The sequence below is a fragment of the Sorex araneus genome, chromosome 2, assembly GCF_027595985.1.
Source record: "Sorex araneus isolate mSorAra2 chromosome 2, mSorAra2.pri, whole genome shotgun sequence".
NCBI classification, from domain to species: domain Eukaryota; kingdom Metazoa; phylum Chordata; class Mammalia; order Eulipotyphla; family Soricidae; genus Sorex; species Sorex araneus.
The window spans coordinates 23942205-23961742 of NC_073303.1; the positions used below are offsets into that span (position 1 = coordinate 23942205).

The following is a 19538-nucleotide window of genomic DNA, read 5'->3' on the forward strand; positions in this document are numbered from 1 at the left end:
GCACTGGGACAAGTTTCACTAGGAGCAGCACCCAAGCTCAGGAGCACTGTAGAATGGCCCCTACAAAAGCAATCCATCGGGCAAGGGAAACATGACAATAGACAACAGACTTGTCACTAGAAACAACAAAGGGCAGAACAGTGGAACCAAGCACAGAAGTCGGGAGGAGGGCGGGACACGGGGACAGACGGACACGCTCTATCGTCAGTCAGCGACTCTTAAAAACTAAAAGAGAAGAAGGGAAATGTTCATGATTTTTATAGAATTGTTACCTTCCTGGCATAATGGATATGCCAAAAACAGTAACAGTAAGTCTCTCAATGAGAGACGTTACTGGTGCCCGCTTGAACAAATCGATGAGCAATGGGATGACAGTGACAGTTACCTTCCTGAAGGCATCAAGAATTTTGATTTGTTTGGGGGTTTGTTTATTTGTTTGTTTTTGGGAACAACACCTGGCAGTGCCCAGAACGCAGCCCTTCTCTGTGTTCAGGGATCACTATTGGGGTTCTCAGGGGGCCATATGGGGTTTGGGGAGTCCAATCCGAATGGGCTGCATGCAAAGCGAGTACCCTACCCGCTGCACTCAGTCTGTCTGGTCCCTGGATGGCAAGCAGCATCACATTAAGTACTTTAGGTTGAACAGATATGACAGAGACAATCACTCAAATCTATATGAAGAAACGAAGAGTGCCAAAAATAGCACTCTTGGGGGAATAACTGGGTTAAAAAAAAATAATCTTCTTAAGTTGTTTAAAGTAACATAAACCTATACAGAGTGCATGTGTAATTTAATACTGTATATGGCTGTGTTTAGAACACCTAGGGATCAAACATACACGACAATTTAACAGCATATAAAAAGGAAAGAAAAAGAAAAAAAAAACAGAACAGTTTCTATACTTTACCAGAATCCAGTTGGTATTATTAACAAGTAGACAGTAGTACATCATGGCACGTATTGCAATCTCTAAAAAAAAAAAACTGAACAAATGACTCAAAAGTGCTGTCAGGGAGATGTTTCAACAGATGGGAGCACTTGCTTTGTGTCCAAAAGGCCACAGACCATACCCAGCACGGATGGTCTCCTGCTTCCCCCACCTGGAGTGACCCCCCTCCACACACACACACTCCCAAGCACCACTAGGTCTGCTCCTGGCTAAGAAGAAGAAATTCTCAAAAGTATTGTTTTTAAAAATTCAAAATTATACACTAAAAACATTCAACACACATAAAATGCAGTAACAGATAGGACAATGAAACTGTGACGGAAACTATGACAAAAAGAAAAAAAGAAACAGGGCAGACATAACAAAACAGCCAATGTAACAATAATTCAATCAGTGTGAATGGACTGTTATTCAAAGACAAACTGGACAGAAGAATAATCAATGCTATGACAAGAAATATGCCAGGTGCAAAGAAGTGAAAACAACAAACTGATACCATGCAACAGTACTAAACAGCAGGGATTTCCATAATAGCATATATAAATGATGTTAGCAATCAACTTGACCTAAGTGCTATCTATAGAAAATTCCAGTTAAATGTAGACTTGGAAATGCCTATTTATAATAACGTTATTTTTAACAGCCAAACACTGAAAACTATTCAAATGTACGTCAATTGATGAATGGTAAAGTCAACAGTTTATTTATATAACAAAATGTACACAAATCCAGATACATGCTACAATGTAATTCAGTCTTGAATATGTCCTGCTAATCATAAGAAGCCATACACAAAAGACGAAAAATTGTACAATGCTATCACGGAAAATGTCTGAATAAGGCAAATATGAGGATACAGAAAACAAACCAGTAGCTGCTTGGAACTGAGGATGGAAGCTAAGACTGACAAAGGGGCAGTCTTCGAGCAGAAGGGATGGCAAAAGGGTTAAGGCACTTGCCTTTCATGTAGCCACCTAGGTGTGATCCCCAGTACCTCATCTTCTCAGCAGCGCCAGGAGTGATCCTGAGCCAGGGGTAAGGCCCAAGCAGCTCTGGGGGTGGCCCAGAGTTTTTTTAAAAAAAGAAAGAAAGAAAAGACGGGAGATGATACTCAGAAAAATGTAGAGTTGATTGGTTTTGCTAAAGGATGCACATCTCTAGAAATCTATTAAGACATGACTGAACTTATAATGGATTATTTTTATTGTATGCAAATTTTATCTTAATATAATTGTAAAAAATGGTTTGTTGGTTTGTTTGTGCTGAGAACAGTTCTTCCTAAAATATCTGGTGGGCAACATTTCAGTGGCTTGGGTGGGACAATAAACCACTGTTTGGAGAATGAAACAAGCACTCGTTCCTTGAAAAAGCCCATCGAGCAAATACAAACTTAATTCGAACTCTAGAGCATCCCGAATGTTAATGTGAACAGTAAACATGCAACTCATCACTAAAATGGCATTAACCCCATCAAAACAGAACAGATAATTCAAAGAATCGACATCTAGAATTCAACAATGCATTGAATCCCTTTGCCTTGCAGTCACACATCTGCTTACATGTTAACTGAATGCTCCTTATATGTTCATTCAAGTGTTTGCACAGCTGTTTGGACATTCATGTGTAGGCCATTATGGTCTTCATGTCTCCCACTGTAAATTTTTTAGAAGACAAGGACAGAACTATGAACTCTTCAATACCATGTGCAACATTAGAAATAATTGCTTCCAATATTTTTCTACCACTGTTAAGTTGAATACAGGAGGCTAATGGAGACAATATAATCAAAAAAATACAGTGCTCTATCTGATGTAACAGCTGGTCCCCTAACCTCTGGGGCCTTTGGGGTAGAACGCATGATTCAGGCATCAGAACATCAAAAGCAACTGAACTTTTCTTACAAAGCTAGCTCAACTTCTAAGGTCTCCCTTCATCTTAGCCCCAAGGCAAAGAAACTTCCCCAACAAATGACAATTTTCTTATCATGCTTGGCAACTAACAGGCCTTCACATATTCAAGGAGAAATTCCTAGTCCTTCACAGAAATACCATTCGTGCTTATTTCCAGATATAAATGGAATAATAAATAGAAATTTAAAATAAACATGCCAAGAATCCGCCGCTTCCTAGGTAGGAATTAGTGAACTCTTTCAATACAGGGTTTGACAGTAAACACTTTTGGTCTTGTGAGTCAATTACAACTAATGAACTCTGTCACTGTGGCAAGAGAAGCAGCCACAATGCACCCACAAAGTGCAAATGACGGTGCGTGGTTAGGTTTCAATAAAACTGGATTTACAAAACCAAGAAAACTGGATTCAACCACTGAGGTGTAGTTGCTAAACTCTGCCCTAGAACAAGAAGAATTTAAAGCTAAAAAGGAAATTAAAGATGAATATCCCTCAGTCCCAGCCCTACCTACTCCCATGTCTTCCTTATATTCTAAATGAAAAACCAAAGTTACATGCTGAAGGTCATATATCACTTTTCTGCTGGTTCTTCAATATGCCTGAATGACACCCTTTAATTAAGAGAGAGAGAGTAAGACAGAGAGAGAGAGACAGAGAGAGAGAGAGAGAGAGAGAGAGAGAGAGAGAGAGAGAGAGAGAGAGAGAGAGAGAGAGAGAGAGAGAGAGAGACTACCTCATTGTCTGAACCTTCCACCCTATCAACCAACTATACCTCGGGGAAGTGAGGGTGGTCGCAGATCGCAAAGGACATGTGTTCAATCCCCAGCCCTGCATGGCCCTCTAGGTACCACCAAGGCCCTGAGCATGACTAGGCAAGGCCCCAAAATTTTAAAAAGTAAAATTAAACGCATACTTTATTTTCATTTTTATTGAAGCATCATGATCAACCCTGACAATGACAGTTTCATGCAGCCAGTGTTCTAACACCACTCCCGCCACCGGAAGTGCTTGCTACCTTCTACCGTGGACCCATGGACCCTACCTTTACCTGGAAGAACTCAGTTCTGTAGACCCATTCTCAGGTTCTGTTGCCTTTGGCCATTTATTATTTCCTTACTCAATTTCTTTATATCCACATATGAGAGAGATTATTCAGTGTCCCTCTCCTTCTAACTCCATTCAGCCTGATAACCTCTAGGTCGAACCACAGAGAGGTAAACTGCAGCTCTATTCACAATAGTCAAGTTCTGGAAACAATCCAAGTGTTCAAAAACAAATGAGTGGAGTAAGAAATGGTGGTATGGGGCTGGAGTAATAGTACAGTGGGTAAGCTAAATAGCTTTGCACAGGGTCAATCTGGGTTTGATCCCAGCACCCCATACGGTCCCATGCGCACCGCCAGGAGTAATTCCTGAGTGCAGAGCCAGGAGTCACCCCTGAGCATCGCTGGGTGTGACCCGAAAAGGCAAAAAACAAAAAAGAAATGGTGGTATATATACATAGTGAAAAATCTACTCAGCTGTAAGAAAAGATGAAATCATACTTTTTATGTTTTAGTGCTGTCTAGGTTCACAGAAAAACTGAGCTGAAAAACAGATTTGCCACAAATCCCCTGCTCACGTGCTTACACAGCATCCGCCACCAAGAACACAATTATCCATGGCTCACTTTTGGTGCTGTACATTCTATAGGCCTAGACAGCTGTACAATGGCGTTACCCATCATTACAGTATCATACAAAGCAGTTTTACAAAATGCTCTAGGAGGAAGAGGCTGTTTTCTTCTTTCTTAATGTACATATACAATTCTGAAGTGGACTGCCAACAATTACACACTGAGAGTACAGAAACAAATGTCCCTCGAATTCTGACCTAGACAACCTTGGCAAGTGGGGTTATGCTTGACAAGGTTTATTTAATAAGTGTTTCCAAGCTCTTAAAAAAAAAATCATGAAAACTCTTTGTACTATCAACATTAACTAGTATGAGGGTTTTTACTCTTTATGTCCCTCCTAGCTGTGGTGGGGGGGGATGTAACAACACTATGAAAACCAAAATGTCTCTATGCCTCATTCACGGGTGTACAAAGCGGGTAACTACCAACGCGGGGTTCTAAGGAACAAACAAATGGCACATAAAAAGCATTTTCAATAGAGACAAGGATACACTCTGATGATGTTGATTCTTTTCTAATCGTCATAATGATACACACTCGCAAGCTTGCCTCCAGACCACAACAGATCAGCTACGGAAGCAAGAGAACCCTCCTCACATTCCAACGCCAGCAGGATACAAGGAAGCTGCTCTACGTCAACTCACTTAAAACTTCTCTGGACAAATTTTCTATCTGTTAGTGAAAAAGATAAAGTGCCCCCAATCCATCCCACCCTAACTGTAAACTACGTAATTTTCTAGGAAAGGCAAATGAGAAATTAGCAGCCTAGAAAAGGGCATACGAGCACAGTCTGTATTTGTTTGCCCACCCCAGGTCCTTATCAGTTTGTTTGTTTCTTTTAATTTGGGGGATACCTGGCAGTACTCTCAGATCTTACTTACTCCTTGCTCCATGCTCAGGGAGCACTCGTGAGAGGGTTTAGAGAAGCATATGCTGTATAATGGATCAAATCCAGTCACTAATGAGCAAAAAAGATCCTCCTTAATTAGTAAAACCTTTTTGTATTATAATGCATAATGGCTCACTGTACTGCAAACATCAAATACTCTGTAAGACAACCTTAGCTAGCATCATCTGTAATTGGAACATCAGTAATTTGCAATGTCATACTGCTAAAATGCTTGAGAATTAAATATGTGTATGGGAAAAAAAACAAGGAAAATCATTTTTCCATGATTTTCTTTTTCATATAACACAAGAACCAATTTGAGCTCAGACCGGTTCAAAATCCACTGTACTCTCAAGGTGGAAACTGAAGATCTATGTGTATCAGAGGAGTTTTTAAACACATTATGTATTTTTCTACTCTACGGTATAATAAAATTATGCTTCATCAGGACACATTTTGTGCAAAGAAGTCCTAAAATAAAATCATTACTCTGACTAATCACATTATTACATTTTGTATTTGCTTTTCAAAAGAAAGACATTTGGTTAATGTTAATAAGCATTCAGAAAGCATTAAATAAGCTTTCAACATAAAATGAAAAATAATTCTCGAAAAAAGGAGTAATACTATACTTAATCTATTTGTCTACCTTTCGATCCTACTCAAACTATCAGCCATTTACATGATAGTCCTAATGACTTCAATAGCTTTTTCACAAACTACTTTTGAAATTATTTCTTGTTCCCTTCCTATCTATGCTCACATACAAACTTTTTTTTTAATAAGCCTTAAAACTGTCTTCCTTACAAGGTTTCTGACTTCTCAAATCCTAAGGCTTGTCAACACAGAAGCACTGAAATAACTTTTAAATGTGAAAAAAAAAAAACAACAACAATGTATGAACAGCTGGAATTCCATCTGAAAATCATCAAAATTAAGCCTGTTCTATTTATAAGCTCAGCAAGAAAATCCCACATAACAAGAAAACATAAAATTTTATGCATGGTAGATGGCTTTATAAAACAATCCCGCCAAGTGGGCCCACACACACACACACACACACTGATAGCAAGTAAAAATACAGTATTCATCAGATCACTCCTGAAAAGTGTGTTGTTTCTCTCTGGTGTCACACAGAAGGGGCACTGTGACGGAGAAACTGCACCGAGCGCTGCATTCAATCCGCCACAGCCGCTGACCGTTTCCTGAAACAGTTTAATTCTACTAACACCAGAGACCAGCTTACCATCGGTTACCAAAGAACGGATGTAGCCACAACACACGAGGTCTAACTTCAGTGCTGCCCAAAAGTCAGGCTGGGATGAGTTTAGGTGAACATCTAGAGGCGGTAGCATCTTGGATAAGACAATGTCCCTTCCTAAGTGCTTTTCTGCACTGGCCTCTGTCTCCCAAGTTCCTAAGCAGTGAGGACCAGGAGACACCAGTGACACAGCAGTGAGGACCAGGAGACACCAGTGACACAGCTGACGCCGATGCAGCTGCCTTCATGTACCCGCAAACGTGAGCGAAAGGAAAGAGTTTTACATTCACAGTGGCATTCCTCAGTTTCCAGTTTAGAAAGCATATGGAAAAACCAAGGGTTTGACATCAACCAGTTTCTTGTCGACAGTAACAGCTCTCCTTATTGAGTACCAGGCACGGTGCCAAATGTGTACACTTGCTGTATCATCTGATCTTCCCACATTATCTCCATTTTACAGAGGAAACCAAGTCAAGCGAGCCCGCAGCCTGCCCAACGCCACACAGCCAGGCAAAGACAGGGGGACACTGCACTTGGTAGCGTGATATTACTACAGTGCACGGGAGGGATGACTCAGGAATCTAGGGGGAAATGACACCTAAAATAAAAGTTAATAAGGAGTACTCTGTTCACTTTTTTTTTTTTTTTTTTTTTTGCTTTTTGGGTCACACCCGGCCATGCACAAGGGTTACTTCTGGCTTTGCACTCAGGAATTACTCCTGGCAGTGCTCAGGGGCCATATGGGATGCTGGGAATTGAACCCAGGTCGGCCTCGTGTAAGGCAAATGCCCTACCTGCTGTACTATCGATCCAGCCCCTGTATATTCACTTTTAATTTTGTATCACAACAGGTTTCTTCATCAGAGGCTACTGAATACTGAAAGACGCGTTCATGAGTACAAATCAAGCCTAACCCTCCGATTTTTGGACAAATACCTTACATCCAGGTAGGATGACCAACTTGTGGAAGAATAATCATGATACAAATTCACAGGTACAATAAAGCACCAATAAACACAAGCAACAGAGGAACATTGCATGATGGGGAAAGGGAACAGAGGGTGGGGGTGGGGAAGGGGACAGGCCTCAAAGTGAAATCTCTGACAGAAAAAGACCTCTCACACAGGGCAAGGAAATGGTAGGGATGGGAAGGAGGACAGACACTTTCAAGGACTAAGAACAGGGACAGGAACAGCGCACTTGCATACTAAGCTCCTAAAATGACAAAAGACTATTCATCTAATACGCAGGAGAACAAAAAAGAGTGGAAAGCTTATCTGAGCCAAACTTGGCACTCTGGACCACACCATATAGGAAGGACATTCACAGAACCCACGTGTGGATCTCAGTCGCTATGCTCTATCTGCTAAATGCTACTTCTCATGTGATAATAAAGTCAGCTCTCAGGGAGGAAAAAGCCTCTTGCTTTCTGCAGTACACTCAGACTGAAATACAATAATAAAAATGAAAAATAGCTATGCCAAAGTCTCATAATGTTTTACCAATAATAATATGTATACAGATAGGCGTGTGTGCATGTGTGTATGTATATATATGTATGTGTATATATATATATATGTATATATATATATATTTCACAGTAACTTCAATCTTAAAAGATGTTAAGTCTTTGGAATCTTTGGTCCAAAGTAAATAACTCCTACTTCTTTTTAATGCAAAGCTCTGAAACCATATCCATCATGACAACTGGCAGAATACAAAAACATCATTCAATCTTGAAAGTTCTAACAATGACTCCTTATCAGTCTCAAGTTCTTTCATCCCAAGTTACAAAGTGTACACCCAAGATCAGGAAAGTACTGGAGACCCATGGACAGTCAAGATCAATAGCTGAGAAGGAACCCTCACCCACCGTTGGTGGGAATCTCATCTGGTTCAGCGTCTATGGAAAGCAATACAGAGATCTCAAGAAGGAAAAAAGAAAAGAGAATAGGAATAGAACATATGACCCAGAAATACCACTTTTTGGTATCTATGACCCAACACAAAAACAACATTAATCAAAAAGGATCTATGCACACCAATGTTCATTGCTGCGCTTTGCACAATAGTCAAGATATGGAAACAACCCAAATGCCCAACTATAGATGACCAAATCAAGAAGTTATTGTACACACACACACACACACACACACACACACAGACACAATGGAATACTATGCAGCTCTAAGAAAGAACAAAATGATGCAATTTGCAGCGACAGGGATGGAATTAGAGGATACCACGCTGAGCGAAGTCAGTCAGGTAGAAAGGGGCAGACATGATCGCTCTCAAATGCAGGGACTTAAAGACACACAGTAAGACAACAACAAGGAGCCAAAAGCAACACAACGGGAGAACTGATCCACACAAGTGAGTTGGGAGTAGGGGTTAAGAATGCGGTGCGTTGGGGTCTTTGGGAGAGAGAGAGAAATGGGTACACTGGTGTTGAAATTATGTGCACAAGAAACCATCATTACAAGTACCGTAAACCACATAATCTCCTTTAAAATTAAATTTTAAAATAATTTTTTAAAAAATTTGAAAGAACAATTGCTGAAGAAGCTGGCGGTCAGTCACGGAGCCCATGCAAGGGCGCTCTTGGCTCCAGTCGGGAGAGGCCACAGAGTGGCCAAGAGCCCTTCTCCAGGACAACATGCAATGCTTTCTTTTAAAAACCAAATGCTGCCCCTACGGAAATTCTTATTGAACTTCAGTGCTAAACTCTACCACCCAGCATCCTGCAAACAAGTACCAAAGCCAACCCCAGGTGGAAAGGTTAGAACTCAGTAACTCCATTCCTAAATGGGACAGGTCAACCATAAGGTCTGCCTCGGTCATGCCCCAAATTCTCACCTTATCATCCTACTAATTCTTCTCAACTTTCTATCAAGCAGCCCTAACACTGGAGAAGTACAAGTCATAACTTATGGAGTATAACTTGTGCATACCTATTTTAAAATCCACACAAATTCTCCATACTTTTCCATAGTAGATTTCCATACGGTGTATTTTCTACTTGTAGAATTCTTTGTATGTAAACATGTGTATGCATGTGTGTGTGTTTCTCCCAAGAAAAATCATACTACAAAAACTCACATTTTGTTTATCTTCTGGCTATGCATATTCAGAGGACTCTCCAGGCCCCAACCAATCCCAAAGAACCAAGAATCAAAGAAAAACTATACTGGGAATTAAAACTCATGGAATATAAAACTGTCATACCAAACATCTACCTTGATATGGCTTCTGAGGTACAAATGTTCTGTTACTGACTTAATTACCAAGCACAAGGCAAATACTTCAGACTTCCTTTTAAGGAAATCTCCATTTTGAGGCGGGACCTGACTGGTGGAAAGCCCCCGTCTGGGCAGGTAAGAAGTGCGAGCGGTGTACTGTCCCCAGCAAGCTGGGCTGTGACTCCATTTCTATTTCGCTGATCTCTTTCCCGCTTCAGTTAACTCTACAAAGTTAAGCCTCTGTTTGCCAAAGCAGTGGGTCATGGGTTAAGTGAGACAAATATGCCATTCCAAGTATCATAATGAGGTATCAAATAAATGCTTCAGGGCATGAGCTAGAAGGGAAGCTCTGCATACAGGAGCCCCGCCCTCAATTCCCTGCACTTTGGGGCCCCTGTGAAGTAACCTCCAAGTAATGGAAACTGGGAGTCCCCAAAAACAAAACAAAAGAGATGCTAAAAAGACCAAGTCAGTGGCTACTACTTAACTGCTTACTTTAACTACCAATGAGCAGCGCCTAAAGGCACAGTTCTGAAATACATCTTTAGAAGAAAAGCAGAAATCTGTGAAATGTTACACCTTAGCACTTTTCTTTTGTGTCTTAGCTTACAAATGTTTTCCCAAATGGAGAAGTTTCAATACCCCCCCACCCTCCCCAACTCTCCCTCCCCTCTTCCATTGGGTAAGTTCTTGAGCTTCAGATCCCTCCTTCCTAGCAAGTCTGCCCTTGAACCTGACCAATATCCCAGTCCCACCTACAGACGTTACTATGTCACCTCAGATTAATCTATGTTCACTGTTTCTTTAGCGGCTGAAAGTTCCCGTCTGAGTCAAACAGTCTTCTAAACTTCCTGGGAGGTCACAACCCGACTTATTTCACCAGTGTTCCAAACTTTAAGGGTGTCTTACCGTCAGAAATGGTGCAAGTTTTCCTATTATAACATGTACCTCTACATACCATCAACTTAAACTCGATGGATCTCCATGACTCCATTCCTCTTCATCCTACTGCCTCATTTTCCCGTCTCTCGCCCTCATTCCTTTCCCACTAAAACTGAAGTCAGGTTATCACCAACTCCTGCCGCAGGAGGCCACACACTCAGCCTGTCTTATCAGCTTCTCGAATAACTTTTCAGCCTTAGGAACCCAGTTCAGATGTCCCCTTTCCTTCCCTAAACCGGCACCCGCAACTGAGATGTAATAGGGTCCCCTACTTCTATGGCATCTCCATACATCTCTGTGCTCGTCTCCCTGTTGCATGCATACCTATCTCCCCTCAATGCCACCCTCCTTGCCAGGCGAAATCACTACCACCCAGAACAGCAGCCTTTGAAGGAATTCAGCCAGTTTCGGCTGAGTTGGACACTTACTTGATACCAACAGAAAAGAGTCTGTGATCTAAAAATCTCTCTCTCTGCTTTCTGCAATACTATACTGTATTTATTTTAAATACAGAAAATACTATCAATGACCTCATTAATCATACCTCCTGGGCAATCACGCATTCATCCAATCAACAAATACCTGGGCTCACATCAGCTTCCAGGAACTTGACAGGGGACCTGTGGGCCCACACAGGCTGTCTATGTGCAGACTGGGACAGGGCACACGCTGGACAGAGGAATTCTAGAAGCTGGGCCCCAAACTCTTAAGTGCCACCACAGCAGCTACCTGTTGGTCCAGAGGCTCTGACAGCAGGAATATATATAAGTAAAGCGAAGGCCCTATTTCATGACTCTCAGATTCTAGTAGAGCGAGACAAATACACACTCGATTTCAATGACTGAAAAATCAGACTTCGACACACAACAGCTAATAGTCTGCATCCTCACCTCATTAAACACTGGTAATATAATCATCAATTTGGACTTGGGCTGAGGCAGCCACCTAAGTCTGCAGACAGCTCGAGGACCCTTTGAGGCAACAAGCAAGCACCACTTCCAGACTTAAGTAGGTCACAAAACTGACCACATTATTAGTTATCACTGTGTAATGATAAAGTGAGTGGTGAAACTTATTTCATCAAGGAACATTTCCAATGCCTCTGCTTTTATGGTGTTTACTTCAGGAAGAGAGAGTTAGAAAAGACAGTTCTACAGCACAGGGAGTGGGGGCTAACGGCAAACACCCACCCGAGCTGTCCTGCTTTTTCTTGTGAGAAGGGAGGGGCAGATGTGGACCATAACCAGCATTGCTCAGAGGGCGACTCCTGGCTCTGTGCTCAGGAATGAACTCTGTCATCACTCATACCGCCTGGGATCGAACCAAGGTCACAGTGGAAGCCGTTCATTGTAAGGCTCACCTCCTGTACCTATCTTTCCAATTAATTTGTTTAATTTTCCTTTGTGTTGGGGTCGTACCGATCTGCACTCAGGGATCGCTCCTGGCAAGGCTCTGGCGACCATATGGGGTTCCCGAGTTGGAACCAGAGTCAAACCTGCGCAAAGCAAGGGCCTTACCCACTATACTCGCTGGTCCCCAGTTCAAAATGAACTGAATTTCACAGGCATTTCTTACTTGTATGTTCTGGAGAATCTTCTTCTACACTAGCAAATATTTCATAAGATACTTTACTCAATTTGGAATTTTTAACAGTTCATTACTTAATACTGCTACACTGTTTCATACTAAATTTAAATATAAAAGATAATTGCTATTCCCAGTTGATAGAACACATTAGAATATAATTTTTTTGAAACAATGAACTGAAATAAAAACTTACTTTTCCAGTATTAAAATATATGGGGGGGAGGGGGTCTGGGCCATACCTAGTGATGCGCAGGGGTTATTCCTCATTTCATTCTATGCTTACACGTGGCCTCTTTTGGTAATAGGGGAACCACAAGCAGCTGAGGGAATCAAGTCAGGGACTGAAGTACAATCGACCTCATACAAGACAAGAAGCTTACCCATGTATTGGCTCTCTGGGTAAAACACTAAAATTTTTTGAGTCTTTGTACAAAATGTACACGGTACACATATTTTTGGATAATTGCTTCCTCTTGGAAAGAGGCCAATCTGCCCGATTCAGACAGTGATCTCTGTTTGCCCATGACAATTCTCTTCACTTCTTGTGAATCTAATCTACAGAGTGAGAAGAAAAGATATCTTAAAAGAATCTCTCTCTGAGGAGAGAGACGCAAAACAATTTCACGGAGACCCTGTTGGCCAAGAAAACTCCTGAGTACTCATTTCATACTCTTGGATCCAAAGACGGTTTCTGTTGAGAGGACGTGCATCTCAAACCTTAACATGCACCTCTAACAGTTGGGAAGGCACTGTGGCTTAGATTCAAGTCACTGTCATCATCACTGTCATCCCGTTTCTCATCGATTTATTTGAGCGGGTACCAGTAACGTCTCTCATTGTGAGACTTATTGTTACTGTTTTGCATATCCAATGCGCCACGGGTAGCTTGCCAGGCTCTGCCACGGGGGCTCAATACTGTCGGGAGCTTGCCGGGCTCTCTGAGACGGGCGGAGGAATCGAACTCGGGTCAGCTGCGTGAAAGGCAAACGCCCAACTGCTGTGCTATCGCTCCAGCCAAAATTCAAGTCATTCGACAAAAAGTTTAGTAAGCGTCTCCTACACAGGTACTGTGTCAAGCCAGTGAAAGTGAGCAAGAGAAATGGAACCAGTGCTCCGGGACCTAAACATGAAGCAGGTCTAACACGAGTTCTGAGGCCTGCCACCAGAGATGCTTTAAGGCGGTAGAGCCTTACCTCTTAGGTTTCTGGGATGGATCTGCTTGGTTCGAGGCATCTTCCTTAATTCTGGGATCTCTTTTTCTTCTTAAGAGTTGTAGAAAGCGCAGGAGCAGGCCATACACATGGGAGCTCCATAAACTCAACGCCCATCAATTAATCCATGTGCTGAAAAGGGAGAGGAAAAACAAAACTTTCACATTGTGTGACTCTCAAAAAGAAAAAAACCTCAAAAGTTATGCCGTGGTACAGCACCAACTGTAAATTCAACCAAAGGCAATGAAGCTAGTGACTGTGGCAGAATACAGGTATATACGAACTCTGAATTAAACCTGGACAAGTCGTTCTGCCAATATAACTGGAGAAGGGCTGCAGAGATAGTACAGAGTACAGGTTGTTTGCCTTGCATGCAGCCGACCCCAGACTGATCCCTGGCACCCCAACTGGTCTCCAAAAAACTGCTAGCACTGCTAGAAGCACTGCTGGGAATAAACCCTGAGCACAGAGTCAGGAGTAAGCCCGGAGCACAGCCTGATGTGGCCCAATTCCCTCACCATTCCACGATCTCTTATTTTGGGCTTTAGGAGGTACCCCAAGCAGTGCTCAGAAGGCCTGAGCATCCAGCAGAGAACCAATGAGGCAGCTGGTTCAATTCGAGGTTCAAGGATTCAATTCTGCTCTGCTCCTACAGTGCCAGGGATACCCAAGCCACCCCTCAATGTACAGGGCGTCTCTGGGACGGCATCTGGCAGTATTCCATGTAGCACATGGTGCCAGAAATAAACCCAGGTCAGGTACACGTCAGGTCTGCACCCTAACCATCGTACTGACTCTGGCTCCCCACAGAACGGCATTCTAAAGTAACATTACGAGGTACAGTCAAGGTTGATAAAAGCACCGTGCCACATACAGGATGAGTATGACGCATGCCGGCCCCGTCATAAGCACCTTGGGGAAGGGGTAATCCCATCCATCTGATTTTTACTGAGTTAATTCAATATGGCAATGTAGCCATTTCCCTATTTTTTTTTTTATTCTTCCTCCCTTTTAGAAATGCAGGAGGGATTGCACGGGGGCTAACTCAAAGGGCTGAAGCACATGCTTGCACATGTGAGGCCCAGGTTTAACCCCAAGGACCAGGGCCATGCGGTTCCCTGTCACCAGAGCAAACCAGCACTGATAGGTGCAACCCCAAAACCATACATGCACCTGTGCACATGTGTGCACACGTACATGCATGTGTGCACTCTCACACACATGTATGTGCGTGTGCTCGCTCTCTCTCTCTCTCTCTCTCTCTCTCTCTCTCTCTCTCTCTCTCTCGCACACACACACAGAGTGGGACTGCACTTTCTGCTTCCCTGCATCTAGCTAGACTGACCAGTTAAGCCAATGACCCGAGTGGGAGAGATAAATAAGCATCCCTTCCAGGTAAGAGCACTTAAGTCAGCAAGGAAAGATGCCCAGGTCTCTCTTTCCTCTGCGGGCCAAAAGACAGCCACTATTGTCAACAATGAATTTGACCAGTCTGATCTCCCTCTGACAGACTAGCCCACAAGACCCTAAGGCGTAAACAAGGAGGAGACCATCGCTCTTTTACAGCAGTTCAGGAGTTATTATCACTGCAGCTGCCCCTAATCTGTCCTGACTTTGACGGTTTTAAAACAGAAGGCTCAAACACAATGTTCAAAATGGTACAAAACCCAAACCTAGTTCTCTCTCCACTCAAACTAGGAGCCATTTTGGTCTCCACTACAACAGAATTCTAAAAAAAAAAACCAAAACCAAAACTGGAGTTCAATTTTAATTTCCTACATAAAGTTGCTCAGCAGAGCCCATTATAATTAATAAAACATAAAATGTTGATTCACTATGCAAATTCTACTACTGTAAAATAAACAATACTGGGCACCCAATAAGTGTCCATAATGCTTTCTAGTTTAAACATCCCTCACTGAATCCTAATAATGATTGGTAAGGTAGCTCTCATTTGTTCATCGATAAAACACAAGACAGGGAAAGAGATTAACCAACATAGTCAGCAAATAAAGAGCCTCAGTTACTCTCAGTGCTTAATTCCTCTGTGAAGATAACAGGATTTTATTCCAAAGGCTGGATGACACAACAAGCCGAACAACATATTCTGATGCCAAACCAGACTATGTTCACAGCCTAGTTTTACCCTTTACTGTGTGACTTTGACCAAATTGCTTAACCTTTTTGAATATCAGATGTCCCAACTACAATAGGAAAGAATATCTACCTCACAGGGTAGTTGTAAGGACTAAAAAATGTTTATCACTTTGCCTACTGCCTGGTATTCAAACCTAGTCAAATAATCATTCTTTTTTTTAAAAAAAAAAAAAAGACTAACATCATACTGGGAGATGTTTAGAAACTTATGGTTTCTGTGTAGTAGGGGCAAAATCAGAAAAGCGGGACTAGAATTAACTTTAGTATTTTATCTCCATTATGTTGGCACTGCCCAAAATTATTTGAAGCCTTAACTGCATTAAGGGAGAAATATAAAATAGATGCACTTCAGTTTGCACTGAGTTAAATGATCTATGAATGATGTGGTTCCTCAATTCCCTACAATAAGTACACAGACCATACGAAGCCAGGAACTTCTGATTCAACAGACAATTTACAGAGACCTCGGGGGGTCAAATAAATTGTAGAAACGCTTAACGACGTTCCTTGTTAAACTTAAAGCTTGTAAATGGCCACGATATTTTGCAAGTTTTTAAAGCGTGAACTCCGTTTGTAATAAAAATCACGTGATCCCACCAGAGCAGAGAGGTAAAATATGCAAATTCTCGATCTCGGTAACAGCTTTTAGCTCCCCCACTCAGGGGCCGATCCAACAGTCCCTAGCTGTCCATCCCGGGTTTAAATCTTCGGGATGGGTTCGGGGTGGGGTAAAGAGTGGGTCTGCTCAAAGACAGCAGCATCACAGCGGCCAGGGCGAGCGAGAAAGCGTTCCGTGAACCAGAAAGAAATACTACACGGAGCAAAAACATGACACGATCAAAAAGCGTAAAGACAGTTGCAAGGAGAAGGGAGAAAAAAAAAAAAACCATGAATGAATGTGGAGGGCGGAGCCTGGGAAAACCCCTCTGCAACGCTGCACTGAACAAAGCGCTTCGCATGCCAGGAGGAGGGGGGAATGGAAGTGCCAGCTCAGGAAGGAGCCCGGAGTGGATGCGGAGAGCAGGAGGAGGAGGAGGAGGAGGACCACAGGAGGCAGCCCAGAGACTCCTCCTCGCAGCCAGCTCCGCCACCGCCCCCTCCCCTCTCCAGCAGCAACTCCTTCCCCAGCCCGACCCTAAAAGCTGAGCCCGAGCTGAGCCCGAGCCGACCCCGCGCCCCAACCCGCCCGCCCGCCCGAGACCCAACTGCTGCAGGCGCGTCCTCCCAACCCGGAAAGAAACTACCCAGGTGGCCGCGAGTCCCTAGGCACTCGGAGCAAAGAACGAAAGGAAAAGAAAGCCACAAAGCCGGGGAGGTTGGAAAGCCGAGGCCTGCTCTCCCTCCAACTGCACACCCCCCGCCCCAAACTCTCCAGCCCGACGCGTCTGCGGCTGGACCCGGGGGGCGAGGCTGGGTCCCTCCGTACCTGCTCCGCTCCGGGGAGCCGCAGCTCGGGCCGCGCGCGCGCGCCCAGAAGTGGCAAGTGCCTCCCGCACGCAGCCATCCCCCCTCTGCAAGGTCGGCGGTCGCACTCACGCACGCACACACATACACACACACACACACACACACACACACACTCGCACACACTCACGCGCGCCCGTGAGCCCCCCGCCCGCAGAGGGGGAGGTGGTCCAGCCCGCCCCCCACCCCCTCGCCGCTGCAGCGCCCCCGCCGCCGCCGCCGCGCCCGCGCCCAACCTGCTGCCAGGACGCCCGGCGCCGCCGCTGCAGCCGGCCCGGGGAGCTGCGCTGCTGATGGCGGCGGCCGCAGCTCGGAATCTCCGCGACCCCCGCGCGCGGCGGCGGCGGCAGCGGCGGCGGCGGCAGCGGCGGCTGCCCGGGCGGCGGCGGCGGCGGCGGTGGCGGCGGCGGGCGGCGGCGCCCGGGATCCCGCCTTCACTTGACAACCCCAAACACAAACACCACCTCCTCCCGCGGCCGCCGCTCCGGGTGCCCCGGCTCCGCGCCCCCTCCCGCCCGCCGCCGCCGCTGCCGCCGCCCGGGCAGCCGCCGCCGCCGCTGCCGCCGCCGCCGCCGCCGCTCTCCAGGCCGGCGCCCGGCGCTCACGCCACCCCCCGGCGCTGAAATATTAAAGAGGGGAGCCGGCCGGGGGGCGGGCGGGAGCGCGGGGCGCGCGGGCGGGGGCTGCCGGCGGCGGCGCCGGGCGGGGGGGTGGACCCGCGGCCGGACGGCCGCCGCCGGGGAGGAGGGGGCGCCCGGGCCGGGGGTGCGCCCCGCTGCGGGGCGGGCCGGCCGGCGGGGCCGCGGGGCCCGGGACGGGGAGGGCGGCGCGGGCTTTACCTCTCCCCGGGGCTGAGTAGGGCACGTTTAGCGTCTTTGGGGCCGGCGCGAGCCGCGCGGGCCGGCGGCGCGGGGGAGGGAGGGCGAAGGTCGGAGGCTTCCCCGCGGGGGGGCGGGGCGGCAGGGGATCCCCGGGGGCGGGAGGCGGGGAGGCCGCGGGCGGGCGGGTGCGCTCCGGGCGGGGTCGCCCCCGGGGATCGAGGCCCGGGGGGGGGCGGGGGGGAGCGGGGCGGGGCGGGGCGGGGGGCCCGGCCGGCTCGCGGGGAGCCCGCCAGCCCCGGGTCTCCCCGGCGGGGCGGGCCCCGCGCCCGGCGCGCCGCCCCCGACCCCCGCGGCTCCACCCCGCCCGGCCGCGGCGGAAGGGGGCGGGGCGGGGTTAGGGACGCGAGAGGGGCGGGCGCCGGGGTCGCGCGGGCTCGGGGACAGGCGCCCGGCGGGGGCGGGGCGGGCCCGGCGGGTCACGCGGCCCCGGGGAGGCCTGGCCGGGTCGCGCAGTTGGGGGGCGGTTGGTCCGGGAAGCGGGGCGGGAGTTTCTCTCTTTACCGTCTCTTTACTTTCTACAGCAGGATGTGGGCCGGCCCGGTGACGTCATGGGGTCCCCCAGCCCCGCCCCGCGCCCGGGCCGGCGGCGGGGGGGGGGGGAGGGCGAAGGGGGAGGGAGGGGGGACCCCAAGGGGGTTTCCTCCGCCGCGCGGAGAGGGAAGGGGGGAAAAGAGTCATTATGAAACTTGAAACTCATTAACTTGGAAAAACAACTTTTAAAAACACAGGGAGTGGGGGTGGGGGGGCGGGGTTGGCTGGGTGGAGAAGGGCACATTTTATGAACCCTGAATTGAAACCGCTTTTTGGTGGCGGATGTTCTATTAAAAGCCCGAGGAAAGCCAAGGTTATTCCAGAGGGGGGTTCCCAGCGCCCGCGCGGCTAGCACGGTTAACCCCTGCGGGGGCGCCTGACAGCTCCACGCGGGGCGGGGAGGGGTCTCGGGGGTCAGCAGAGGGGCGCGCGGGACCGGGCACGGGATCGGGTTCCAGGATCGCCCGCAAGGACAGGAAGGGGAAGAAGGAGTAATTACCATGAGACCCGAGTTTTGACCCCGGCTGCTGGAAAGCTGAGGGAGGGGGCAAGGAGTGGAAAAATACGGAAAAGAAATCAGGAGGAGCTGGATCGGGGTGACGGAGAAACGTTTTCGGGGTTACACCTCAACAGCATTAAAAAGTTTAGGGCTCAGCTATTCGGCCAGCCAACCTAAAGAAGCAGGGAAATGTGATTTAAGTGGTCACCCCCAATGTGGGGGCGATAAGATAAATACAAAACTCTGATAAAGAAAAAATTTCCCAGATTAAGCTCAAATCCTTTCCCCTTTTAAGGTATAAAAATGCTAGACGATCGTACACCCACTCCGCTGGCCATCTGTGC

At 46.5% G+C, this 19538-nt stretch overlaps 1 protein-coding gene across 4 annotated transcripts in view; it reads right to left on the bottom strand.

Annotated features, from left to right (window-relative positions):
- Positions 1-18239, bottom strand: part of HIVEP1 (HIVEP zinc finger 1) — a 150500-nt gene extending 132261 nt beyond the window's left edge. The window contains exons 1-2 of one of the 4 annotated variants that reach the window (XM_055125820.1): positions 18123-18239; positions 13645-13794 (exon numbers count right to left, since the gene is read on the bottom strand). In XM_055125820.1, coding sequence (XP_054981795.1) covers positions 13645-13684 — 40 coding nt within the window. In that variant the 5' untranslated portion in view covers positions 13685-13794; positions 18123-18239. Of the gene's footprint in view, positions 1-13644; positions 13795-17245; positions 17386-17519; positions 17639-17747; positions 17776-18122 lie in introns of those variants that run through there. The other 3 variants (XM_055125821.1, XM_055125818.1, XM_055125819.1) reach the window with 3 other exon arrangements.
- Positions 18240-19538: the final 1299 nt, after the last annotated feature.